Below are 23,821 nucleotides of genomic sequence, written 5' to 3' on the forward strand. Positions count from 1 at the left end.
AATACCTTATTTTATTTTTATGTGGTGCTGAGATTCAAACCCAGTGCCTCATACATGCTAGGTAAGTGACATTTGTTTATTTCTAAGTACATGAAGCACAACCGAGACCTCAAACCTTTTCCTCAAAAGATCCAAGAAGGGGAGATGGAGATGATCAACTGATGAATTTTAGGAGGAGCCAGAGAAAGAACTCAGGATACCTCTGCATCAACTGTGGTCTGGTTTTACTGCATATGATTTTATTTTCCATGATTTTATTGTGGGCCTGTAATTAATTGACTAAATGTACCCATTAAATAATTAAATAATTTTTTTTTTTTTTAACAATATTGGGAATTGAACTTAGGGCTTCTCACACTCAGCTACACCACCAGCCCTTTTTATTTTTTATGTTGAGATAGCATCTAGATAAATTCCCCCGGCTGGCCTCAAACTTGTGGTCCTCCTGCTTCAGCCTCCCAAGTGGCTGGGACAGGTGTACACCATTGTGCCTGGCTTAGAAAGTGATCCTTTTTTTTTGGTGGTGGGGCTTGAACCCAGGAGTTTGTGCATGCGAGACAAGTACTCTACCAACTGAGCTACAACCCCAGCCCCAGAAAGTGATTCTGAATGCAGGTCATAGGACACTGCTCTTGTTCGCTTCTGGTTTGTTCCAGCTATATCCATGGTGGCTGAGCTGCATGCTGGTGGTGCTGAGCTGGGTAACAGCTTGGATGTGGGGTGCACAACAAGGACACTGCACAGTAGATCAGGCCCAAAGGCATCTGGGCAGCCAGAGATGGTGGGCAAAGCTTTAAGAGATAAAGAGATACAAGCTGGTCCCTACCACACCCCTTCCCATCACACCCCTCCCCATCAAACCCCTCCCCAAGGCCCAAACTCAGCTATATAGTTCCTCAGGGGAGAGCAGCACATGGCCAGCAGCACCTGCCAAAATAGTGCATTCTACATGAATCAGCCAAGTGACTCAGCATCTAGATAAAAGCTTATTTGGAGTGTTTAGGGCAAGAGAAAGAGCGGCCCTTTTCTGCTCCATGCTCAGACCACCCATGGCATTGGTAGGCTCAGTGCTGGGCTCCTGGGATTTCAAGAGAGGCAAGGTCCAGAAAATCCAAGGGCTAAGGAAGAGTCTGAGGACAAAGTGAGGAGCTACCAGCCTGAGGTCACTGGGAGAAGCTGACTCATTGTCTTCAAACATCCGGCCACTGGGCGAGAGATGGGTTGGGTTTTCCCAGTGTGGGTCCAGAGGACAGAGCTGGGCTCAGGGTAGCCTTTACAAGGAGGAACCAGACTGGGCCTCAACAAAAGTTGTGCTAACCTATTAAAAGCTTTCCGAGAGAAAGGGTTGCACTGGAGGTAGTGAGCTCCCACTTATGGGTGGTATTCAAACAGAAGCAGGATGACCACCTGGTGGGGGTGTCGGGTAGGGAGTGGTGGGGGGTGCAGGGATGCGATATGTACATATGTTAGGGCTGAGTCAGCTGGCTTCTGCAGTCTCCTTAGAATATTAAGAATCCGGTGATGATCATGGTGCCTTCAAAATTTGTACTTTTTTCTTAATGTTTAATCTCCCCAACTTTGTTTGTTTAGGAGCTAGAATAACCAAGTAATCATTCCCAGGGGACCCAGTTATGGCTGTGAATCATGCTATCTTCTTCCAAATCCTTTCTTCCCCTCCTCCCTTTCTCTGCTTTAGCTGACTAAGGCAGATCTCCCTGCCTGACCTCCAAAGTCCAATTTTTAAAAATAAAACTATCACAGATCTATGCTTCCTGTACAGGATGCTGGGGAGACTACAGAACAGAAAAGTTACAAGGAGTGAGCGCAAAAACAGGTCTTGTGGCCCCAGGTACTGATACGCCAAAAAGGAGGCAGCGTCCACAGAAAATGGAGCTGTTGCTGATAATTCAACTTGTTTGTAAAGAGAACAAAGCCAAACCTCTTCTTGCGGGGAATACTGCTCCAGTTCTTGCTGCCTTTTTTCCTTCTGGGTTGATCTTGCCCTTGGCATTGTATCAGGGTAGGCACAGGGAGGACTTAGGGAGGATACATTCTAGATTCCTTTGTGTCCAGATAGAAGAAACTGCGCCCAAGGGCACGGTCAATGGGTCCCAATCACCCTGGAGGCGTAGCTGTGACTGGGTCAGACTTCATGCCCTCAGTCCTGGGTTTCCCTCCGGGGGAACTGGAAACAGCCTTAGGGCTGAGCCTCCACCGCATGAAGAGGAAACTCTGCCCCTGACCACACAGCTTTCGTTTAAGCCCTTTCCTTTCACTTGCTTGTCAGTCAGCCACCCCAAACCAGGCTGCCCATACATGCTCCATCCATCTCCCCACCAGCCTGAGAGCAATGCCAGTCCTTGCCCACTCTCCTCAAACTCCAATGTCTCAGAGTGGACAGCTCTGCTTCTTCCATAAGAAGTAGCAGCACCTTAGGGGTTTCCGGACAGATTCCTCCCTGCAGGGGGCATGGCCTGGGAGGTGCGGATGCCTGAGACAGGAGATGCACCCTCTCTCAGCAGAAGCCAGTTGAGGATGACTGCGTGGGTCTCAGTGCAAAATGAGCATGCCAGGCTCTTGTTCAAAGACCATGAGACCATGAGCATTTCAAGTCTGCAACGTAGAAGTTTGAAACAATAGTGGGGCTGCACTGGTCCTGTGCCCACTGACGAAGCCCACCCTGCTTGGCTGTATCCCAAGTGAAAGGCGGCAATAATAGCTTAAGCTCCGGGGGTCTTGGAGTCCAGAGAGGCGTTCTGTCTCCTCCAATAGATGCTCTGCTCATCCTTAGACAGATTTGCTTCCTCCAGGCCCAGGGAGTCTGCACAGGACCAGCGCTGAGTAAGACCGTTCAGGGCGTCCAGCGTACTTCCAACACTTCATGCCTTCTCTTCCCTAGCACAACGCCTCTCTCCATCTTACCCTCATTATTTCTGACACTTTCCTATTTAAATAGCACAGGAGAAGTGGAGCGTGCCTAATGTGAAAGATTAACATTCAATGGGGCCGGGGGACTGTGAGATTGTATTTTGGACAAGGGTACCGGACAGGATAGAGTGGACCCTTCTACCACTGTGGACTGGGGCACCCCTCAAGCTCTTCCCTACTGGGGTGCGGTCCCAGCTCTGAGCCTCTCGGGAACCTGAGGCAGAGTGAGATCCAGGGTGTCCCCTAGAACCGGCGCGGCTATTCGCGGTGCTGATGCGCCCCCCGGTGCCCCCAGCCGAGTGCTGCACAGGCCCCCTCCCGGCTTCCAGAAAGCTCCCCGTGCATTCCATGGCATTCTTTGGGCGTGAGTCATGCAGGTTTGCAGCCAGCCCCAAAGGGGGTGTACGCGAGCCGAGCGCTATAAATACGGCGCCTCACGGTGCTCACCACCCGGCGTCGCCAGGAGGAGCGCACGGGAGCTGGCGCAGCTGACGGGTAAGCTGTCCCCATCTTTCCTACTCCTGCGCAGAACCACATCGGGCTGATAGAAGGGCGGGGGTAGCATTCAGGTGGAGAGAGATGACAACTCCCCAGCCCTGACCTTTAGACAGAGCTTCCTGGGGACCCCACCGGAGGTGGCCAGAGCCCAGCCGCCAGGCGGTTGAACCCGAGGTCGATTTCGGGGGTGGTGCATGGGCGAGACTCCAGAGTCCCCGTGCGCATTAGCTCCAGCCACCATTTTTGTAGTGGTAAATCGGTCATATATAAAATCCTCCTTTTGCAAAAACGGGGAAACCGAGGCTCGGAGTCTGCCGAGCACTGGCGGAGGCACAGGGGCGTGGCGGCGCTGCCTGCGTGTGGGCGCTTCCCGCAGCGCAGGGAAGGTGCAGATCTCGGTTGCAGGCGTGAGTCATCTTGTTTTCTCCTGTTTTCTAGTTCTCCCGAGGGCGCTTTGTAAGTACGACGTTGTAGATATAAGTATATAGTGCTGTCACCTAAATTCTAATTTTTCTGTTTCCTAATGCACCCAAGGTGCATTAGAGGAAAGTCACACAAGCTCCATCAAGCCTCAGACGCCCGATTCCACGGTTGATAGATGGTAATCTGAGGCCCGGGAGGCGTTGAGAAGGCTGTCTCCAGTGTTGAAGTGTCAGCATTGGGAGAACTGAAGCCTCATGGCTCTCCAGAATTTCTGGCCCTAGTGGGGGGGGAAAAAAAAAAGTGACTGCTGTTAATATTTATTTTAAGAAGGGAGAGATTAGGAATTTAAATACAGTAAATACAGTACTGTAAAAGGATGCTCAAGAGGGTGCAACCTAAATGCTCAACCTTGTAAGAATGGTCAAATAAACTCCTATGTTAGGAAATGGAATATTAGCCATAAAAGTGTGCCTTTAAAGATTTGAAGACAGGGATGGCAAAGGATCTTATTGCATAAAAATGCAGAGAAAATGGAGAAGCCAGACATAGTGGCGCACTCCTGTAATCCCAGCAACTTCAGAGACTAAGGCAGGAGGATCCCCAGTTCAAAGCCAGCCTCAGCAATTTAGCCAGACTCTGTCTCAAGGGCTGGGGAAGTAGCTCAGTGGTTAGGCACCCCTGGTTTAATCCTTGGTACCAAAAACAAAAACAAAACAAAACAAAAAATGGAGGAAAATATGGTAAGGGAAGAGGCTGTGGTGCAGTACTGGGGAAGAGAGGTCCTTGGCTTCGGCATGACCCCATCCCTGGAGGGGATGAGAAGAGGAGAGCGTTGGTTTACAGGGAGGGCAGCTGGGCTTGGGCCCTCGTTCTCGGACTGTCCTTGGACCAGCACTATCCAAAGGGAACTAGCTTTGGAGAAAAGAAGATTCTGACTTGAAATCAGCATTATCACAAGACCCTGGGAAAGTAACCTGACACTTCCCTAAGGCTAAACCAGAGTAGGGAGATCATAGGTGGCCTGCAGGCTTGCTTCCGTCCTCTGCCCCTCTCCAGAAATGCCACTTAGAGGTTGCTAATGCCCAGGATAGGGCCTCAGCCAGGTTTGAAAGCAGTCAGCATATGCAATGACTGTGTCAGACCTTTGAGTTTATGGAAGCCTTTACATCAGTAGATTCTGTGTCAGGTCCATTTTACAGGTAAAGAAATTGAGGCTCAGAGATTTAAGTGACTTGGTATCAAGGAAAGGATACCAGATGAATAGTTGGAATGACTGAGTTCTCATCCTGGGGTTGCCACCAGCTTGCTGTGGGCCCCAGGGAGCCCCACCTGTCTCGGGCTGGTGCCTGAAGATGGTTTGGAGAGTGACCCCGTTCTTAGCTCTGAGCTGGAGGGCTCCTGGTCTCAGGCTCCAGTGGCAGACCCTGTGCCAGCTGCTCATCTCCAGCCTCTCCATCCTGTTCTCTGCTTTGGTTGTCCTGTCTCCTCTTTCTTCAGGACCCATCACCCTATCTGTTGGTGAGGACCTATTTCTGACCATTTTGGATAGATTTCCCAGAAGCTGTTGCTCTGGCAGGGGTGGGGGTGAGAGGGATTGCCTCTGGGATTGGGGTTTCTGGCTAGCCTTTTCTCTCTTGTGTGACAAAGGCTCTGTCCCTGCTGGAGGCGTTCTAGGCCTCAGTGAACACTGCCTATGAGACCAGGTCCTTCCTGGTGGGCCTGGAATCCTGCCCAGCTCAGCCACCTACCCCACACGGGGGGACGGCACTGACCCGCGCTCACTCCCACACTGCTCCCTGCTCTGCGTCTAATTGCGTGAGGAGAGGCTTGCCTTATTAATGATCTACCCAGTGTCCAGATGGCCTGCTGGGCTGAGAGCAGGTTCTAGATGTGAACCATTTCAGGAAAGGGGGACCCACCTCCCCCTTCCTGTGGCATGGGAAATGGGTGAGCCCAGATGAGCTGTTCAGAGCAGAGGATGGAGGGCACGGGGGAGCTGTTTTATGCAACAACTTCAGCTGCTGGGAAAGGGACCATTGTGTAATACTCAGGTTGTGGCCTGCGTCCCCTGGCTCAGGGCAACCAGCCCAATGGTGGCAGGGGAGCCTTGGCAGGGCACACTGGTGCCAACTTGGAGGGAATGGGCTGGGTAAAAGGGACCTGGCAGAGCCAAGGAGCATGGCCTCCTGAAGGGACTTTCCTGGGGAACCTGCTCTTTGGGTTCATAGTTAACCCTTCACTTTGCCCTTCCCTGCCTTTGCCTTGCCCTCTCTACTCCCTTCTTTTCTCTGCTCTTCATTGCTACCCCGGAGTCCACAGGCAGCCTGCCTGAAGTCTCACACTAAGGATGGCAAGTGGATTTAACTTCCTGTGCCAACCTAAGGGGATGGAGGCTCATGCCTCAGACTCTTGTAAAGCACCTTGGTGATGGCTGGGCTCTGAGGGGAACAGAGTGGTGATCAATTGGTAATGTCTGCTGTGAGTAAGGAGGGGGAACAGGGAAGGGACAGATGAGTGATCCAAGGGATCTGTTTTCAGTCTTGGATACCTAGATGCCCTTTCTGGACAAGGAGACCAGATGCAGGAAGCCCATGTGCCTTGCTTAGGCAGCCGCAGCCCTTAGGGGGAGGAGGAGGTCTGGCCTGGAGCCCGGCCCCTCTGATTCCATGGGTCTCCGTCCTCCGTGGATCCCCTGCCGTCGCTTTCTTTTGAAGGTGTAGTGGCAGTTCTGTTCCTCAGGGGTACAGCTGCAGCAATGCCAGCTGAGGGGAGAGCTGAGGGCCTACGTTCCTGGAAGCTGGAGCAGGCAGTGAGCTGAGCAGGAAACCAACAGGCAGCCCAGATGTGCCCATGACAGTCTCCCCTTCTCTCCAAACAGAACGTGCTGTGATTCCAGGATCAGAGAAGGTGGCGCCATGAAGACTCTGCTGCTGTGTGTGGGGCTGCTGCTGACCTGGGGCAACGGGCAGGTCCTGGGAGAACCGCTGGTCTCCAACCAGGAGCTGCAGGGCAAGTGAACTGGGCAGGAGACCCCTTGGGTGCAGCGGCGTGAGGCCCAGGGCAGGTCTGCCCCACAAGCTCACCCTTTCTGTGGCCCCGTGTGTGGAAGGCCGTTTCCCTCTTGTGACCGGTTCTGCACTTCTTTGTCCAAACCTCTCTGAGCCTTCATGCCCTGCTCCTGTAGCTGAGGCACTTTGAGGTCGGTGTCTTCTGGACACTGGCCTGCGTTTCCCATGTCCTTGGCCTTTCATTTGGCTGTTCCCTTCCCTGTCCCCTCACCGGCTCCCATGGCTCTTCTCAAAACTGTGCCCGGAACATAGGAGGCTTTGTGGACCTCCCCTTTGTGATGGGGCTCCTGCCCATGTGTCCTCACGGGTCCAAAAGAAACCAGGCTCCACCATCTCCGCTCACAGGGCAGGCAAGGGGCACTGCTGTTCAGCGTGGGTGCTAAGCGCTTGGCCTTACAGGGCCCTCTTTCTGGAGTCCCTTGGCCCCAAACCTCCCTGTCCCCATCTTTTCCCATCCGGTGGGCACGATCACGCGCTGGGAGTAGTAGGTAAAGTGCACGTGGCACAGGACAAGCACCAGGGGAGTGGCACTTCAGTGACCACGGTGTGTCCCTGCCTCTGTCCTTTGGTGCTGTCCCTTGGCTGCAGTCTCCCCAGTGACAGTGCCATTCATTCATTCACCTTTCTGTCCCTGTCACCTGCCACTCTGCATTGGAACAAAGAAGTGAAACTATTTGGTTAAACAGAATTCCAGAAAGATTTGTAACCAGTAATGACATATTCTATGTCAAGGGCTGCGGGCTCCCCAGGGTGGTGGGCAGTGGGCAGGCCTGGTGCTGCCGCCCCTTCTCTGAGGTGTGGTGTTCCTCAGGTTTGCATCTCAGAGCAGTTGGGTGGCACTGCCCAGGAGCCCTGAGATGGCGCCTCTGTCCTGCCAGGCAGGGCCTGCGCTGCCTCCCCAGTGCGAGGACAGGCTCCCAGCCTTGACAGACTCTGGGCTGGACAGGTTTCTCTGATCATCCTGTGCAGTTCTGGGTGCTGGGATTGCCACCCCAACCTTATCTCTTCCTACCTCCTTCTGCCTCCTGTAGAAATGTCCACCCAGGGGAGTAAGTACATTAACAAGGAAATTCAGAACGCTGTCAAGGGGGTGAAAGAGATAAAGACTCTAATAGAAAAAACAAACGAGGAACGCAAGTCGCTGCTGGACACCTTAGAGGAGGCCAAGAAGAAGAAAGAGGTGAGCAGAAGGGACACCTGGCAGGGAGGAGCGGGGCGCAGTGGGGTGCCTTGCTGGGTTGCCATGGTGACCCAGAGTCCTTCCAGGGCTGTGTCATCTGATGCTGAGACTGTAGTGAAGAAATGGGGAAAGTTTATTTGCTTTTGAAAGACTCAGGGGGTGAAATCTTGGATCTGGTTTTGTCCCACGCCTGGCTCAGGGCCTGATGCCCAGATTCATTTCAATAGATTTTTCTAAACCCAGACCATGTGCAGGCTCCAAGATAGATTCTGGGTTGGGGGCTGGGAGCAGGGAGTCACTGTTAACATCTGATTATATTTCCTCCTGCTCTTTTCTCTTTTTGTCCCACAATGGCTGTATTTGGGATTATGAATTTTTTAAATGAAAATGCTTCCTATAATATTTAAAGCTTATAAATATCCCTTGTAATGATGTATTTGTCACCCCTTGGTACCTATGGTAAGTAGTTCCTCCTTATCCACAGAGGAGATATTCCAAGACCCCCGTAGATGGTGTCCCCAAGGACACCACCAAACCTATAGATAGTGTTTTTTCCTGTGCATACATACCTCTGATAAAGTTTAATTTATAAATTAGGTGCAGTAAGGTATTAACAACAACAATAACATGGAACAATTATAACAATATTCGGTGACCAAGTATGAATGCATTCTCTCTCTCAAAATACCTTAATTCCTCATGGCGCTTTCATAATGTTTTGGACTGTGGTTGACCTTGGATAGCTGAAACTGCTGATAAGTGGATGACTGTTCTATAACTTGTTTGACTTGTACTCTGCTTTTGAGCATCTGGATTGATTCTGACGCATGGGTATGTTAGAAATAATGAGGTGCTGCAAGAAATCAAAAGCATGGTCGGAAGTGGGTGGGCAAGGCAGACTTTGACTTCCGGCTACAGGAACCTGGCCAGCAAGCGCGCCTGCTTTTATCTGTAACCTACGGCAGCGCCGCCCCTCACTCAGACTGGAGGGGAGAGCGGGCAAAAGGGCAGGGCTACAATTGGATCCAATTAAGACTGAATACTAGATTCTGGAAATGGACCTCCAGACTATTTCTCATGTCTGTAAAATACAGGCCATGATCTACACACACACACAAACACACACACACACACACACACACACAAATCCCTAAACTAATATAACACATACCTTGGTATAAGGATTTTTTCTTTATCTTGGAAATTCCTTGGGATACACTCTTATAAAATTACTGGGTGAAATGACAAGGGCACCTTAGTGGGTTTTGGGGCCTATGGGACTTCGGTTTTGATAGAGTGCTGATTCTTTTTACCTGCCAGAAGCCATGGGTGGAATAGAAATCAGCGATTCAGTGAGCCTCTGGCTGGCCTTAGAGGATGGCTTGTCAGCACCAGCAGTTGAGAATAGCAAGTGAGGTATAAGTTCCGACCTATACCAGAGCTCGGAGTCTAGGGGTCAGCTGGGGCTCGAGGGTGAGAGGATGCTGAGAGTCAGGTGGGGAGAGCATTCTGTGACGGGCTGACAGATCTGACTCCATGAGAATGTTCTAGGCCAGACTCTAAGGGAAATGACTAAACAGATTCCATTTTGCTCTGAGACTCCATGTTATGTAGGAAATAAGCTTCTCCCATGGAAACACCCCACCTCTGTACCCATCATCAGTTACTTAGTGTGACATGTTTAACAATACAGAATGACAATTCCTATATAAAGAAAAATTTCTCTCTTTTGATTCCTATTGCTCCTAAACAATGTACCATGTGAACAGTGATTGTGTGGACGTTAGTAACCATTCTTTAGTTTGGACCTAGGTAAGGGTTGTTTTGACCCACTTCCCCCTGTCGATGATCTCATGATGTTAGTTTGTAATTTCAAATCATAGCAACAGATGCTTATGATTGATGTGATTTTTGGCATAAGAACCCCTACAACCTTGTTTTTGGGGCTTTTCTCCCAATAGCCATTTTTTGGGGCACCATGTGAGACAATCAGCCGGCCGGTTTAATAAAGACTCTTGGGCTGGGGAGATAGCTCAGCTGGTAGAGTGCTTACCTTGCAAGCACAAGGCTCTGAGTTCAATACCCAGAACCGCAAAAAAAAAAAAAAAAAAAAAAAAAAGACTCTCAAATTAGGACTTCTCAGTGGTGAGCGGTCTGTTCTTAAGTTTCACCCCATAACAATTCCAGGTGGGCGAATGTGGGATCAGGGGTTGGCTCAGGGGAGAAGTCAGCACATCTGTGATCAGATCAGGGGCCGTCCTGCAGGTGGGCACTGCCAGGCACCCGGGGGCGTGCTGGGGAGGGTGAGGTGTGGCCGGCGTAGCAAACCTGGCCTCGGGTCTCCCTGCAGGAGGCCCTGGGTGAGACCAGGGAATCCGAAATGAAGCTGAAGGCGGCGCCAGGAGTGTGCAACGAGACCATGATGGCGCTCTGGGAAGAGTGCAAGCCCTGCCTGAAGCAGACCTGCATGAAGTTCTACGCGCGCGTCTGCAGAAGTGGCTCGGGCCTGGTGGGCCGCCAGGTGAAAAGGGGACAAGCACATGGTTCAGGCTCTCAGTGGGGAGTGAGGGGGACCCAGTGGAGTGCAGTGCATTCCACACCCAGCGCTGTGGGTCAGGACCGGCAGGCTGCACGCCCCGCCCCGTGCTGTGATCGACTCATGGTGTCTGGTGGGAGTGTGGGCATGACAGTCACCACTAATGCGGGTCAGGTATCTGCCCTCCCGCAGAAGACCTTCATCCAGCAAGAATTAGCTGGATAACAACAAACGGCGTCTTGGCATGGCAGAGCCCTGCGCCCACTCAGGCAGAGGAAATTAAAACTTCTTTAGCGTTTTAATATTGAATCCATGGGCCTTACCTCTGGGCCTCACTTGGTAGGGACTCATGTGAATGTTGTTGTTCCCTGAATGCTGACCAGCTTAGCAGGAGGGTCAGTGTCCTTAGTACCCCCAAATGACAGGGGACCCATCAGAACTGGACCTCATCAACTCAAGGGGATTTGTGAATCTCATGGCCTGGTGGGGGTGGTGTGGGTGGTGGGGACACTGGCCTGAGTGTCGGTACACCTGGGAGCTGGTGCAGCGGGTCGGGCCTTGGGTCACCTGCTGTGTGCTGTGCCAGGAGAGGCAGGGCAGCCTGTGGGCTCTGGGGGGCTGCGGCCTGGCGAGTGCCTCCTCACTGAGTCTTCTGACCGCCCAGCTGGAGGAGTTCCTGAACCAGAGCTCGCCCTTCTACTTCTGGATGAACGGCGACCGCATTGACTCCCTCCTGGAGAGCGACCGACAGCAGAACCACATCCTGGATGCCATGGAGGACAGCTTCACCCGGGCGTCTGGGATCATGGACGCCCTCTTCCAGGACAGTTTCTTCACCCATGAGCCCCAGGACACCCGCTACTTCTCGCCCTTCAGCCTTCCCCACCGGAGGCCTCACTTCCTCTACCACAAGTCCCGCCTCGCCCGCAGCCTCTTGCCTCTCTCCCCCTACGGGCATCTGGGCTTCCAGGACATGTTCCAGCCCTTCTTTGAAATGATACGCCAGGCTCAGCAGGCCATGGATGTCCCGTTCCACGACCCAGGCTCCCAGTCCCCGAGCATGGACTTCATAAGAGGTCAGAAAGCTGTCTCTCTCTTCAGAGGAGGGATGGGAGCCCCTAGATGCTAAGAGCTGTGTGTGTCCGTCTCCAAGTTTCCCTGCAAGCCCGGGGGAGTGGCTTTCAGCCATTGAAAGAGGGAGGGGAGAGTCGGAGGTAAAGGATTGCATTAGGCTTCAGGGCTGACAAAGTGGGGTCCACCCATGTAGTTCTGCAGGGGTTGGAGTCTGATTTCCAGCCAACCTTGTCCCTCAGTTGCTGCTGCGTATGTCACTGCCTGCCCTTCCTACCAGATTGGAGCCTCTTTTGCTGGTGAACTTAGGGGGCTCGGTGTGGGGCCACACCTTCTGGGCAACGAACTACGTCCCAGCCCACGTGGCACTTAAGGAAGGTGTTCCCGACTGTGCCGGCCGGGCCTGGTTCAGTGTGCGTGCCCAGAGCAGTTTTAGAGTGAAGTGCGGTGTGAACCGGAGAGGCCAGTCCCTTCAGGAGCGGACTTCCTTCACCGAGGCTTCGTTGCCACGCGGCGTCCTGTTCCATATGGTGGGGCCCTGGGGTTTGGCTTGAAAAGCATTGGCAGCACAGGAGGCTCCGAGGAGGATGCACCCCTTCCTTCCAGAGCCTTGCCGAGCAGCTAGCAGGAGAGAGGAGCCAGGGGGAGTGCAAAGCAAGTCGCCTTACGCAGACAGAGTGCGTAGGGCTGAGGAAATGTGGGGGCCGGAGAGGCCTCCTCAGATGGAGGTGGTGGGAGGGAGGCGGTGCCTGGACAAGGCTCCCAAGGAGCCCCAAGCAGAGGCCGTGTGTAGGCAGACAACCAAGCTGCAACCTGCTCTGCCCACAGGACCATGTCAGAGGGCCACACAGTTTTGTAGATGGGGACTCAAAATCGGTGGGGCCTGCCCTGTATCGCTGAATGCCTCAGCCCTTCTTCCCTCATGTGTCTGCAGAAGGCGACGATGACCCGAAGGCCGTGTGCAAGGAGATCCGCCACAACTCCACGGGATGCCTGAAGATGAAGGACAGGTGTGACAAGTGCCAGGAGATCTTGTCTGTGGGTGAGTTGTGGGTCCGACTGAAAGCTGTCCCTGTGATCGGCTGTGTCCTTGGGTCCCCGGTGCCTCACGGGGTGGCCTTTAATCAGATTGCAGCTTTGTGCCTCTGAGCTGTGGCCCCAGGGCCGGTCCTCAGCCTGGAGCATGCTGGTGCCCTCGAAGGTCGAAAATTCAGGTCGTTCTTGAGGTCACTGAGACACACGAAAAGTGCCCCTCTCCAGGCGGGCCTGTGGGAAAGAGGCAGCCCCTGCTGGCCCCCTCCTCTGGTCTCCCAGCTCTCCTGCTGCAGGTGCTGACTGTGGCAGCCGTACTCATTTTCCACTGCACATGATGAAATTGTAGGCAGTGTGAGTTGTTTAACCAACGCTTCCCCGTGCCAGGTGCTGTTCTGAACACTGTTTACCCGTGTCCTCAGAACAGCCTTATGAGTTGGGTACGGTTCTTGTCCCCACCCTGCAGAGGAGGACGCTCAGTCACAGGAAGGCTGAGTAACTTATCTAAGACTGTGAGACCCCTCCGCAGGCAAGCTGGGGTTGGGCTGTGTTCTTAATCGGCACCCTGGGTTTTCTCCCTGGGGCCTCAGGGAGGGACCTCCTCCACTTGGGTTACTGGTAGCGGCACTTTTTATTCCTTTTGGTCCATTGGTTCTCCAGGCAAAGGAAAAACTTCCCTTCCACTGTTTCTCTCCATTTTATCAGGGCTGGCTATTAATTAAATCCTCTGTACTTGGAGATAACAGCTATGAAAGCCCTTTCTTTTCATATGAAAGTAGTTTCTGTTATACAGTAGTCTCTGCTCAGAATGGGTTAACTTTCCCCTGGTAGGTAGCTTATCCTTCTGTGGCTTTGCTCTTATTACTTAATATGTTTGGGTTTGCCAGGCCTGGCCTTTAGAGTCTGGTTAAATATTCCTAACCTTGCTCCTGTGATTTTAGAAGCATAAAATAAAATAAAATAAAATAAAATAAAATAAAATAAAATAAAATAATAGTGCTTCAGGGACTGGAGTTCAAAGAAGTTGTAGATGAATTTGTGACCAGGCTTAAGAATTGTTTCTGTAAAAATATCATAGAATAGCACAAATGACATGGCACCTCATTACAAGAAAGATGTCACCTTAGGGCCTAGACTCAGATAGGACCTCTTGCACGGAGCTCAACAGTCCCCTTCTTTTTAACTTGGGGAAGATTGACTACCTCTTATTTAAGGCACTTTGAACTCTCTAAGTGTGTACTGCCTGGGGACACCAGCCCAGGATTTCTCAGTTTCAGCCTGTTGACATTTTGGACTGAATCGTTCTTTGTCACGGAGGCTGTCCTGTGTGTTGCAGGGTGTTTAGCAACGTTCCTGGCTTCTGCCGGCTAGATGTTGGTAGCAACCTCCCCTTGCCAGTTGTGATAACCAACGGCGTCTTCAGAACTCGCCAAATGTCCCCTGGGACCTGCATCGTCCCCAGTCTAGAATTACTATTCCAGGCGAGTCTCGGCTCTGGAGAACTTTTCTTATTTTTAATTATTTCCTGGTAAGAGAGTGAAAGTTACTCATTACAACATTCCTTTTCACATTCCATTCACCTTCTTGACACTAATGTTATTTCTTGTCCCACCTCACATTTTTATTTTTTATTATCAATGATTGCAAGCCACCATCAGAAGCAGGTAGAGATCTCCTTTCCCGTGATCTACTTGGGTTTGAGGTATCCTCTTCTGAATATTTTTGAAATAATTTAGGGGGAGAAAAACAGTAGCTAAAAAAGATAGTGGGTAGTGTTTACCTTTTATTAAAGATCTGACAACTTGCAGTGACCCTTGACCAGAAGGAATGGATTCTGTCTTCCTTGTTCTCTTGAGCTTGGTGATCAGGCTTAGTGGGCAGGGGACAGGCCAGGACTCACAGCTACCAGCCTGCTCAGCTTTGTGGTCCAACGTCCTAGGGCAGCCCTCTGCTGCGTGGGCTCTTGAGAACCAGAATTGCCAGCTCTGCAGAAATGCCCAAAGGCAAGCTTGGAGAATGTTCCAGAACCACAGACAGAGCCCAAGTATGAAGAGCCCAAGATGGAGAATTTAAAGACTTGGGTTCAGCTCTGGTCCTGCAGATTATTTCTTCCATGACTTCAAGCAATTTTCTTACTTTCATGGGCCTCAATTTTGTTATTGATAAAATAGGATCGTTAATACTTAAGTCAGATGCATTGACTATGAGAGAAAAGAGAACCTTCTGTGGTATCTGGTACATAGCAGGTGCCACACGAGTGAGTCAAGTCCCCTCTCTTCCAAAATGACTCCTGCAAGGAACTGGGTCTGATGATGGGGAGCACTTGCGATCCATTTTCTCAAAGTGTGCTAGACACTGTTTGTTGCCGGTTGCCAAGGAGATCGGGGCCTGGTAGCGTCGCTAAGCACACTGCTTGGCCCAGCTGACATTTTTTCTGGAGCAAGGCTTTCTCCATGAAGGAGGCAGCATTTTGACTCCTGTTCTGGGCAGGACTCTGTCTTGTCGGGGTGGCGCTGTGTCGCGCCGTACTGCTGAGCTGGCTTTGGCTGGCACCTTTGTCCCTTCCTCACCTTCCCTTCCGTCTCTGCCTTGTGCTCTCTCCACCTCTGGGCAGACTGCTCCACCAACAGCCCGGCCCAGGCTCAGCTGCGCCAGGAGCTTAATGACTCCCTGCAGGTGGCCGAGAGCCTGACGCAGAGGTACGAGGAGCTGCTCCGTTCCTACCAGCGCAAGATGTCCAGCACCTCCACCCTGCTGGGGCAGCTCAACGCGCAGCTCGGCTGGCTGTCCCAGCTGGCCAACCTCACCCAGGGCCAAGACCAGTCCTATCTCCGGGTCTCCACTGTGAGTTGTGTCCCCGTCACATGCTGATGTGGGGGCTCCAGACCTGGTCTGGAGGTGACGGGAGCCTCCTAGGGGCAAAATGGGACACAGATTTCCAGAGGGCACTTTGGTTTTGGATTGGGCACGTGTCACATAGCAGGAAACTGGCGTCTGTGCTGTGCTCCCTGAAGGCACAGCCAGGGAGGGTGACTGTCATGACCATTTCCCAGATGGGAAGACTGAGTGAGGTCCCAGAGCTAGCCCTAGACTCGAGGGCCGTGCACAACGCCCCTGAGGTTAGCCCTGGCTGCAAAGGCTGACCTCTTTCTCCATCTCCATCTCTCTCTCTCTCTCTCCCTCTCTCTCTCTCTCTCTCTCTCTCTCTCTCTCTTTTAACACCTTTTAGTTGTCAATGGATCTTTTTATTTATTTATTTATTTATATGCGGTGCCTGGGCTCGAACCCAGGGCCTCACACATGCCAGGCAGGTACGCTAGCACTGAGCCACAGCCCTAGCCCCGAACACTTTCTCAAAGCTGCTTGGTGCCCTGTGCCTCAAGGTGTGGATCATGGTTGCTGATTGTCTTCTCCCAGTGGCAACTTCTCTCTAATGTTCAAGACCCTGTTTTCTTTTTTTTTCTCTGATTCTTTTTTTTTTTTTTGACCACAGACTGACCAGCAGCTGCACTAAGAAAAGTGCTTAGAAAACACTTCTGATCTCCAGGGTGCCCATTGGGCTGGTCATTTGCAAATGGCCTTTGTCCTTTCAAATGCGTGTGTGAATCAGGGCATTTCTGCTCAGATGAGTGGCACAGATGTTTAGATGATTAACAAGCAAACTGCCAGCTGTCCAGGTGCTCTTGAAGGGGTAGGGGAGCTTCTGCATCACAGGCCTTATTACAGGATGTGGGCATTGTGGCTGTGACATGTGGCTCTTCTTTTTATCCTGTCTAGGTGACCTCCCACGTTTCCGACTCTGACTCCCCCTCCCGTGTCACTGAGGTGGTTGTGAAACTCTTCGACTCAGACCCCATCACTCTGGTAATCCCAGAGGACCCCAGGGACAACCCTAAGTTCATGGACACTGTGGCAGAGAAAGCCTTGCAGGAGTACCGCAGGAAGAACCGGTAGGTGGGCGGGCCTTTCCTGCGGCCCTGCGGGGCCCTGGAGATCCCTGGGGACTGAGATAAGGGCGGGGTATGAAGTCCGGGCAGAATGCCTGTGTCTGTGGCCAGAGCCCAAGAACAAAGTCAGGAAACCACTGGGAATTTTATTTTTCCTTTGAGGAATGTTCTTCCCTAGCAGATAAGAATGTGCATGTTGGTGGCTGCTTCTTGGTAAAAATCCACCCCTTCCCACACTCTCTTTTTTTTCAGAGAGGAGTGAGTATGAGTGCTGCTTTTCCACAAACAGGGGCATCTGAGTGCAGCTCCCCTGAGATGAACCACAGCCCCCCAGAGAGCTCTGCATGTCTCTCTGACTAGGCCCCAATCCCGCCGGCCTCTCCTGGATTCTACGCTCTAATACCCGTATTTGCTGCTTGTGGGAAGAGCTGCTTCCGCATGCAACTAATTCAATAAAGCTGCCTTGTGACTTGAGTGCCTGCCCCAAGTTCTCCTCATGCTGTTTTCCTTCCCCCCACCCCGTACTCCTTCACTGTGGTATGGGGCTTCGGGGGTTGGGGGAGAAAGAAAAGAGAGAAGAAAGAGATGGGAACAATTCGTAGTAGCTGAGATGACCAAGGGATGATCACATGGTGGAGAATAAAGGGGTCGGTATGGTGACACAGTGGAGCCAGTTCAAGACGTTCCTGCTTTTAGAGAAACAGGTATATTCCACCAGCCAACTAAAATAGATTCTATTGTTATAAAACTGTCAACGTATTTCACCTGGGGTCAGGGGCTGATCTCTGAAAGGAATATACCAAGAATCAGATCAGGCAAAGCAGGCAACAATAAGTCTTACTGGGTATTTAATGCATGACTGATATTTTCCTTAACAATAGTCTGTAGAAGACCAAATGAGGCAATCTTCCTACTATTTTGTGACCTTGGAATCCTGCCGCTGTCCCTTTGTATAGTCTTCATCTCACTCTGGGCCACAGGCGCTTCTCTGCTCACGTGTGGAAGACGCGTGCGCAGCTCAGTCTGAAATTTGGCTGAGCTGCAGTTCCTGATGTTGCCAAAAGGGGGCCCTAACTAACTAACGATAATACAAACCTCAATGGAAAAGCATCAACTTCTACATTCATTAATGTTCTCTAATTATAGACTTCTGTCAAATAGCTGCACATGGAGAAAACCATCTGGCCGAATGCCAGGCTTGTGGCAAAGTCCACATGCACATTCACGGCTTAGAATATCCTTAGGACACTGTCTCTTCTCTCTTTAAGGTATAAGTACCTTGGCCACATGGGCAACAAACTGTCTCTCAAACTTAGCTCAGGTCCCAGGCTAATACTTAGGATTGTTCTCAAGGAAAATCAGAGGAAGATCAGTGCAATTCACTTAATGGTGTATGGTAATCAGGGTTATGAGGTCAGAGGGGATTTGCTTAGATGACCATAATTATAAATTATACATTGTGCTAATGTCACAGAGCAAGTCTAAAAATTCCTTCATCTTTTCCATTGTTGGGTCACTAGGTTATGGCAGTTACTAGACAGTGTTTGGGTTTTTTTTCATGCACTTGCACTCTCATGCTGGAACCCTGAAAGGGAGACCCTGCAGCTGATTCAGCTTTCCTGGGACCCCTTCCCTCTGCTCTTTTCCCCTTCACACAGTGGCCTGGGTTTAAGGATCCCTGGATGACCCTCTCTCCCTGACAAGTTCCAACCTGAGGCACAAGGAAGATTGAGGCAGAACATGAGGTCACCAAGGTTTGGGGATAAGATGCAGCTGAATCTGGGGAGGGGCTGTGGATAATGAGCCCTTGGTTTTTGGCTCAGGAACTCTTGTTGCAAAGTTGGAAAGGTGGCTTTGATGCCTGCCTGGAACTGGGAACCACAATCTGCTGTTAGCCCGTATTGATACTTGAGGATCATCTGTCAGAAAGGTGTAATAAGATACAGTCTCTAGTGACTAGAGGGAGAAATGACACGGAGCTGAGCAACACACACCACTGGCCAACTGTGAACTGGCTGTCCAGAGTGCTCTGGCTCCTGGGTCCACTGCTTTGTGTAGTCCCATTAGGTCCCTGCAATTACCCTTGGGGAGGGGTTATTTCCCCCACCTTACAAAGGAGTGACCTCATCAGAGAAGTGTCCTGTGGCCAGGAAGGCCAGGACGTGAGAACACCCCAGCCACTTCCTCACAGCGCCCAGAGCTAGTGAAGGGACCTCAGAGTTGCCCATCCCTCACTGTGAGGTAGCAGGAGCCCTCGAGGGTGGGAACCGGCCGCTGGCCAGGTGTGCACAGCGCAGAGCTCTGGTGGGAGGGCTGGCGTCAGCAGAAGAGCCAGTATGATGTGGGAAGAAGGGCTTTTGCTTTGGAAATGAGATGGAATCACCAGGAAGTCGAAGGATGTGTGGGTGGTATCGAGGGAGAAGCCCGGTTACCGGGGACAGGTTTTCACCTGTGTGCTTGCACGTGAGTTGACACTAGAGCAAACCAGTTCCAGGTTGCTATTCAGAATTAAGCATGGGGTTGAAACAAGGAGTAGACCTGCAGAGGCCCTTGCAAGTGACGCTGTAGAAATGACAGGGACCCTTTACTTGCAAACTTTTAGCTGGTAAGTGCCAGAGCTAGGACTGAACTCTGGCGTGATATGGACCTTGGCCTCACTGCCCCAGGTAGTGGCCAGGGATTCCCACTCCAGTGTCCTGTCCAGACTAGCGTTGCCAGGTGTATTCTAGCTGTAACGCGGAGCCTGGCAAACACAGGAAAGGGCCCTGGAGACGATGCAGACAGGCTAGGCCTTCAGAACCTACGGTCACTAATAATGAACTCTAGGCCACTGTTTCCACACACCCATCTGGCAATCATGGATCCTAACCCTCGGTTACAAGTCCTCCTGGATTATGACGTTGCTATGTCAGGTGGGCCACATCGCAGCTGTCCAGCGCCCCATCCCCTGTCCCCACTCTGAGGCCTCCCTTGCTGGTGTTCCAACAGTGGCCTCCAGTCAGGTCTGATTCCCCTGGAGGCCTGGTGGGGAAAGGGCATGCGGGAGGAACAGCACCCTGAGCTGCCTGCTCTCCCTCGGCCACCGTTGCCCAGGGGAACAAAGACTGTGACCTTGAACTGACACCAGACATTCTCCCACAACCTCGTCTTGGCCTCCTGTGCATCTGGGTGCCCAATCCCATATGGGCTAGCACCCAGCCCTCAGGCACATCATGGGGACAGGGCACCCCATGCTCCCGAGGACACGTACACCTTCACAATGGCTTCACAGGGGCCGAGCCAAAGCCAGGGCTCATCTTCAGGTCTAACCCTGGGCCTCACCACCAGCTGCTTGCCGTTGGGGACACAGGGAATTGGCTCGTAAGCTGTGCCCGCGATCGTCTTGGGTGCCGCGCTGTCCCCCGCTGGCTGCGTCAGTACATCCTGTGGGTGGAAATCGTTGCCGAAAATTCAAAACCACCCCGAATTTAGGGGACTCTGCTTTGGAATTTTTTGGAAGTGCCTGGTCCTCTTTTGACCTCTGAAAGGCTCCAAGGGCAACACCAGGGTCGAAGCTGCAGGAGGGAGGCTCAGGGATTTACTGCAGCCCCCTGGAGTTCATGGTCCCACCTGAGGGCCCTCTCGCCTCGGGGTGAGGTTTCTCTTAGTGGCTTTTCTGGTTTCTCCCTCCTGTTCTTGGGCTGGTGCCTGCCTGTGTTTTCTTTCTAGTAACTGGAGGCCTCAGGGTCAGACCTTCCTTACAGGTGGCTCTGGGACATCCCTTCTAAGTTCAAAGCCAAGGGTTGCTGAGAGGATGCTCCCTTCTCAGCAAGCCCCCAGGGCCGCCCTCGGGTCTCCTCCTTCTCTGGGGCTTTCCTGGTGCCAGGACTGGCAGACGGAGCCGGTTCAGGTCATAGGCTGGCAGCTGGATTTTCTCCTGGGCTCAGACAGCTGCCCCCAGGCAGAGCCTTGAATGGCTTCCAGGATCTGCCCCGGAGTGACCAGAGAGGGGTTTCTTCCTGCTGCCGAGCCGTGCTCCCGTTGATGGTGGGCTTCAGCAGACCACGTCTCACAGTTTACCTAGCTTGTCGGTCCTCCAGCCCCTCCCATGCAGGTGGCCCGTCGCCTCCACCAATTTTGTGCTGCCCCTTCCCCAGAGACACTTGGCGAAGTGAGGGGTCATCTGTCCTGGGTCTTTAAATATCCATGTATTGGCAGCCTGGGAGCCCTGCAGGGTGGGGGTCAGGCATTCCCTGGACCCTCTCTCAGCTGGGAGAGTGCAGGGGGGAGGTGGCCTCCTGGAGAGGTGCGCGTGGCAGGTCTCACTGTTTCTATTTTGCCAGGGGACCTCCCACCCCCATGCTTGTGCCCCCGAGTCCTGAGGCTGCACCACAACTTTGCTTGGCGCTGGCCGGGGAGCACCGCTCCTCCTCCTTCCACTCTACTTCGCATTTTTGGAAGCTGCTGGCATTTTGGGCTTCTTGCACTAGAAGTCCAGTCTTGGAACCCGGATTCCCAGCCTCAGCACCCAGGATGTCCCGCTAACCGAGGTGAGGAGCGTGCTTGCCAGCAGGGGGCAGAGCTGCCACATAGCACCTCAGACTCAGCCAGTTCTGGAGGGAGCCTGGCAGGGCAGGGGGAACAGGAGCCGCCGCAGGAGGCAAGGAAAAGGAGAAAAGGGAATCCAGATGCGTCAGCAGTGCGCTCCAGAGCCCAGCCAGTGGCTCGGCACACACCGCTCAAGGCCAAAAGGACTCCGGAAGGAGAATTTTCTGGAGAGGTGGACTTCAGGCATCAAGAGATGGGGGTGGGGGGGGGGCGGATAAAATAAAATAAAATAAAAGACTGAATCATATTTATTGAAAGGCTGAATTGAAAAGGGCTTCTGGTTTTCCTGGTAACTGGAGCGTCTGTTTCCAGAACACTGAATTGTTTAAGATCTCACTGACTCTCAGGGTGTTAGCCTTTGAAGCCGTCGTGCTATCTATACTTCTCCACTGGGATAGGTGTGAGGGTCCAGAAGTTCATAGGGCAGGGTAGGGCATCCTTCCCTAGGCAGAAATGACATTTAAAGATTTGGAAAATAAATCATGACTTAGAATTTTAAAACACAGTAACATTATGGAATAGAATGTAAGATTCAGAGTTTAAAGATTAAAGTGTAAGTTAAACAGGACTGTGAGACTGAAAAGTCCGGAAACACTGTCTTTCCTAGCTTGCTGTGTGATGTCGGGCAAGTTTCTTCACCTCTCTGAACCTCAGTTTCCTCATATGTAGAATGAGTGGGGGTGATTTGGACTTGATGATTTCCAGAGCAGTATTCGACTTGCTTTTCTTTTCATTTTATGAGCTTCATCAATCCATTTTTAAAATTATGGATCAGTTAGTGTTTTCCAGAAAAAAAAATAACCAGTGAGTATATTTATGTCAAGAGATTCATTTCCAGGCATGGGCTCATGTTATTTCACAGGCCCCAAGTCTGCAGAGAAGCTCTGGAGGCTGGCGTTTGTGCATAGTCTTGATGCCAAATTCCTTTTTCTCTCAAAAATCTCAATTTTTGTTTCAAAGGCCTTTCAACTGATTGTGTGAGGCCCACCTGCAGCATCAAGGGCCAGGGCTTTAATTAAGGTCAACTGAGTACAAAGATCAACCACAACTCCAAATACCTTTACAGCAATAGGTAGACGAGTAGTTGGTTAAATAATTTGATACCAGAATCTAGTAAGACCATGCAGGAAAGTAATCACTTCACCCTGCCGCATGCGCTTCCGGGGAGGGCCGGCCTTTGCCAGGGGACGCCCTGAGTTGGGCTCAGAAGGGCCTCCTCCTTTGCTTACTGTTCTGCTGTCATCCTCTTGAGATTTTTGACGAGTTTTGAACAAGGAGCTCTGAGTCCTCATTGTGCAGTGAGCCCGAAATCCCCCACTGGTTTTGCTGCAGAGACGGAGCTTGCTGTCCAGGCGGTAGACTGGGGTCCTGTGGCTGGGCCCTCTCCCAGGATCTGCAGCCCAGGAAGGCTCGCGGACCCCCTCCCCTGACACAGCGTTGTGGTCCCCCTTCACTTTATTAACATCCTTGGCAGATCTCGTTCCCCGAACTCATATAGGAATCTCTTGGGGTAAAAAATACAGAATATAAAATCTACCATTTTAAGCGCTTTTTATAATGCCTTTCACGTGGTCAGGCAGATGTCACCTTCCATCTCTGGACCGTTTCCATCTTCCCAGACCACTCAGATTCTGTGCGCATTCGACCCCAGGTCCCCACTGTCCTCTTGAGTCCATGAATGTGGCTCGCCACCTTCATTTCATGGAACCACCCCTCTGCCTTTCCTGACTGGCTTGTTCCACTTAGCGCAATGCCCTGGGGTTCATCCACGGCGTGGAAGGTACCGGACATCCCCTGGTCAGCACAGACCCCATTTTGCTTATCCATTCACATATGGAGCCACACTTGGGCTGCTGCCACGTCTTGGCTCCGGTGAACGTGGGTGCACACTCTTGCCTATAGCACCCTGCCGTCACGTCCCCTGGGAACACACCTCTTCCCCCGGCACCTGTGCTGTTCTACGTCCCACCAGCCGGGCACGAGATCCCACACTTCCCACGTTCTCACCAACGTTTGCTATTTTCTGATCTTTAAAATCTTGTAGTTTTTTTTTTTTTTATTTATTGTAAACAAATGGGATACATGTTGTTTGTCTGTTTGTACGTGGGTTAAAGGCATACCATTTGTGTAATCATAAATTTACATATGATAATGTTGTTTGATTCATTCTATTATTTTTTCCCTTCCCCCCACCCCTCCCACCCTTCTTTTCCCTCTAAACAGTCCTTTCTTCCTCCATTCTTGTCCCCCTCCTTAACTCTAACCCTAACCCTAACCCTAACACTAACTCCCCCCACCCTCCCCCTTATGTGTCATCATCTACTTATCAGCGAGATCATTCGTCCTTTAATTTTTTGAGATTGGCTTATCTCACTTAGCATGATGGTCTCCAATTTCATCCATTTGCCTGTAAATGCCATAATTTTATCGTTCTTTATGGCAGAGTAATATTCCATTGTATATATATACCACAGTTTCTTTATCCACTCATCAATTCCTTGGTCTATACCCAAAGGACCTAAAATCTTGTAGTTGTTGATAGGGACCCTCC

At 51.6% G+C, this 23,821-nt stretch overlaps 1 protein-coding gene across 1 annotated transcript; it reads left to right on the forward strand.

The window, feature by feature from the left end:
- The first annotated feature begins 3,263 nt into the window (after positions 1-3,263).
- On the forward strand, positions 3,264-17,155 carry CLU (clusterin). Its single transcript, XM_079141285.1, has 9 exons — positions 3,264-3,423; positions 6,728-6,858; positions 7,949-8,097; positions 10,448-10,618; positions 11,298-11,709; positions 12,639-12,746; positions 15,351-15,580; positions 16,514-16,686; positions 16,936-17,155. The coding sequence occupies exons 2-9, from the start codon at positions 6,765-6,767 to the stop codon at positions 16,943-16,945; spliced, it is 1,347 nt and encodes a 448-aa protein (XP_078997411.1). The 5' UTR covers positions 3,264-3,423; positions 6,728-6,764; the 3' UTR covers positions 16,946-17,155.
- Positions 17,156-23,821: the final 6,666 nt, after the last annotated feature.

This window comes from Sciurus vulgaris (genome assembly GCF_902686455.1).
Source record: "Sciurus vulgaris genome assembly, chromosome: 5".
NCBI classification, from domain to species: Eukaryota; Metazoa; Chordata; class Mammalia; order Rodentia; family Sciuridae; genus Sciurus; species Sciurus vulgaris.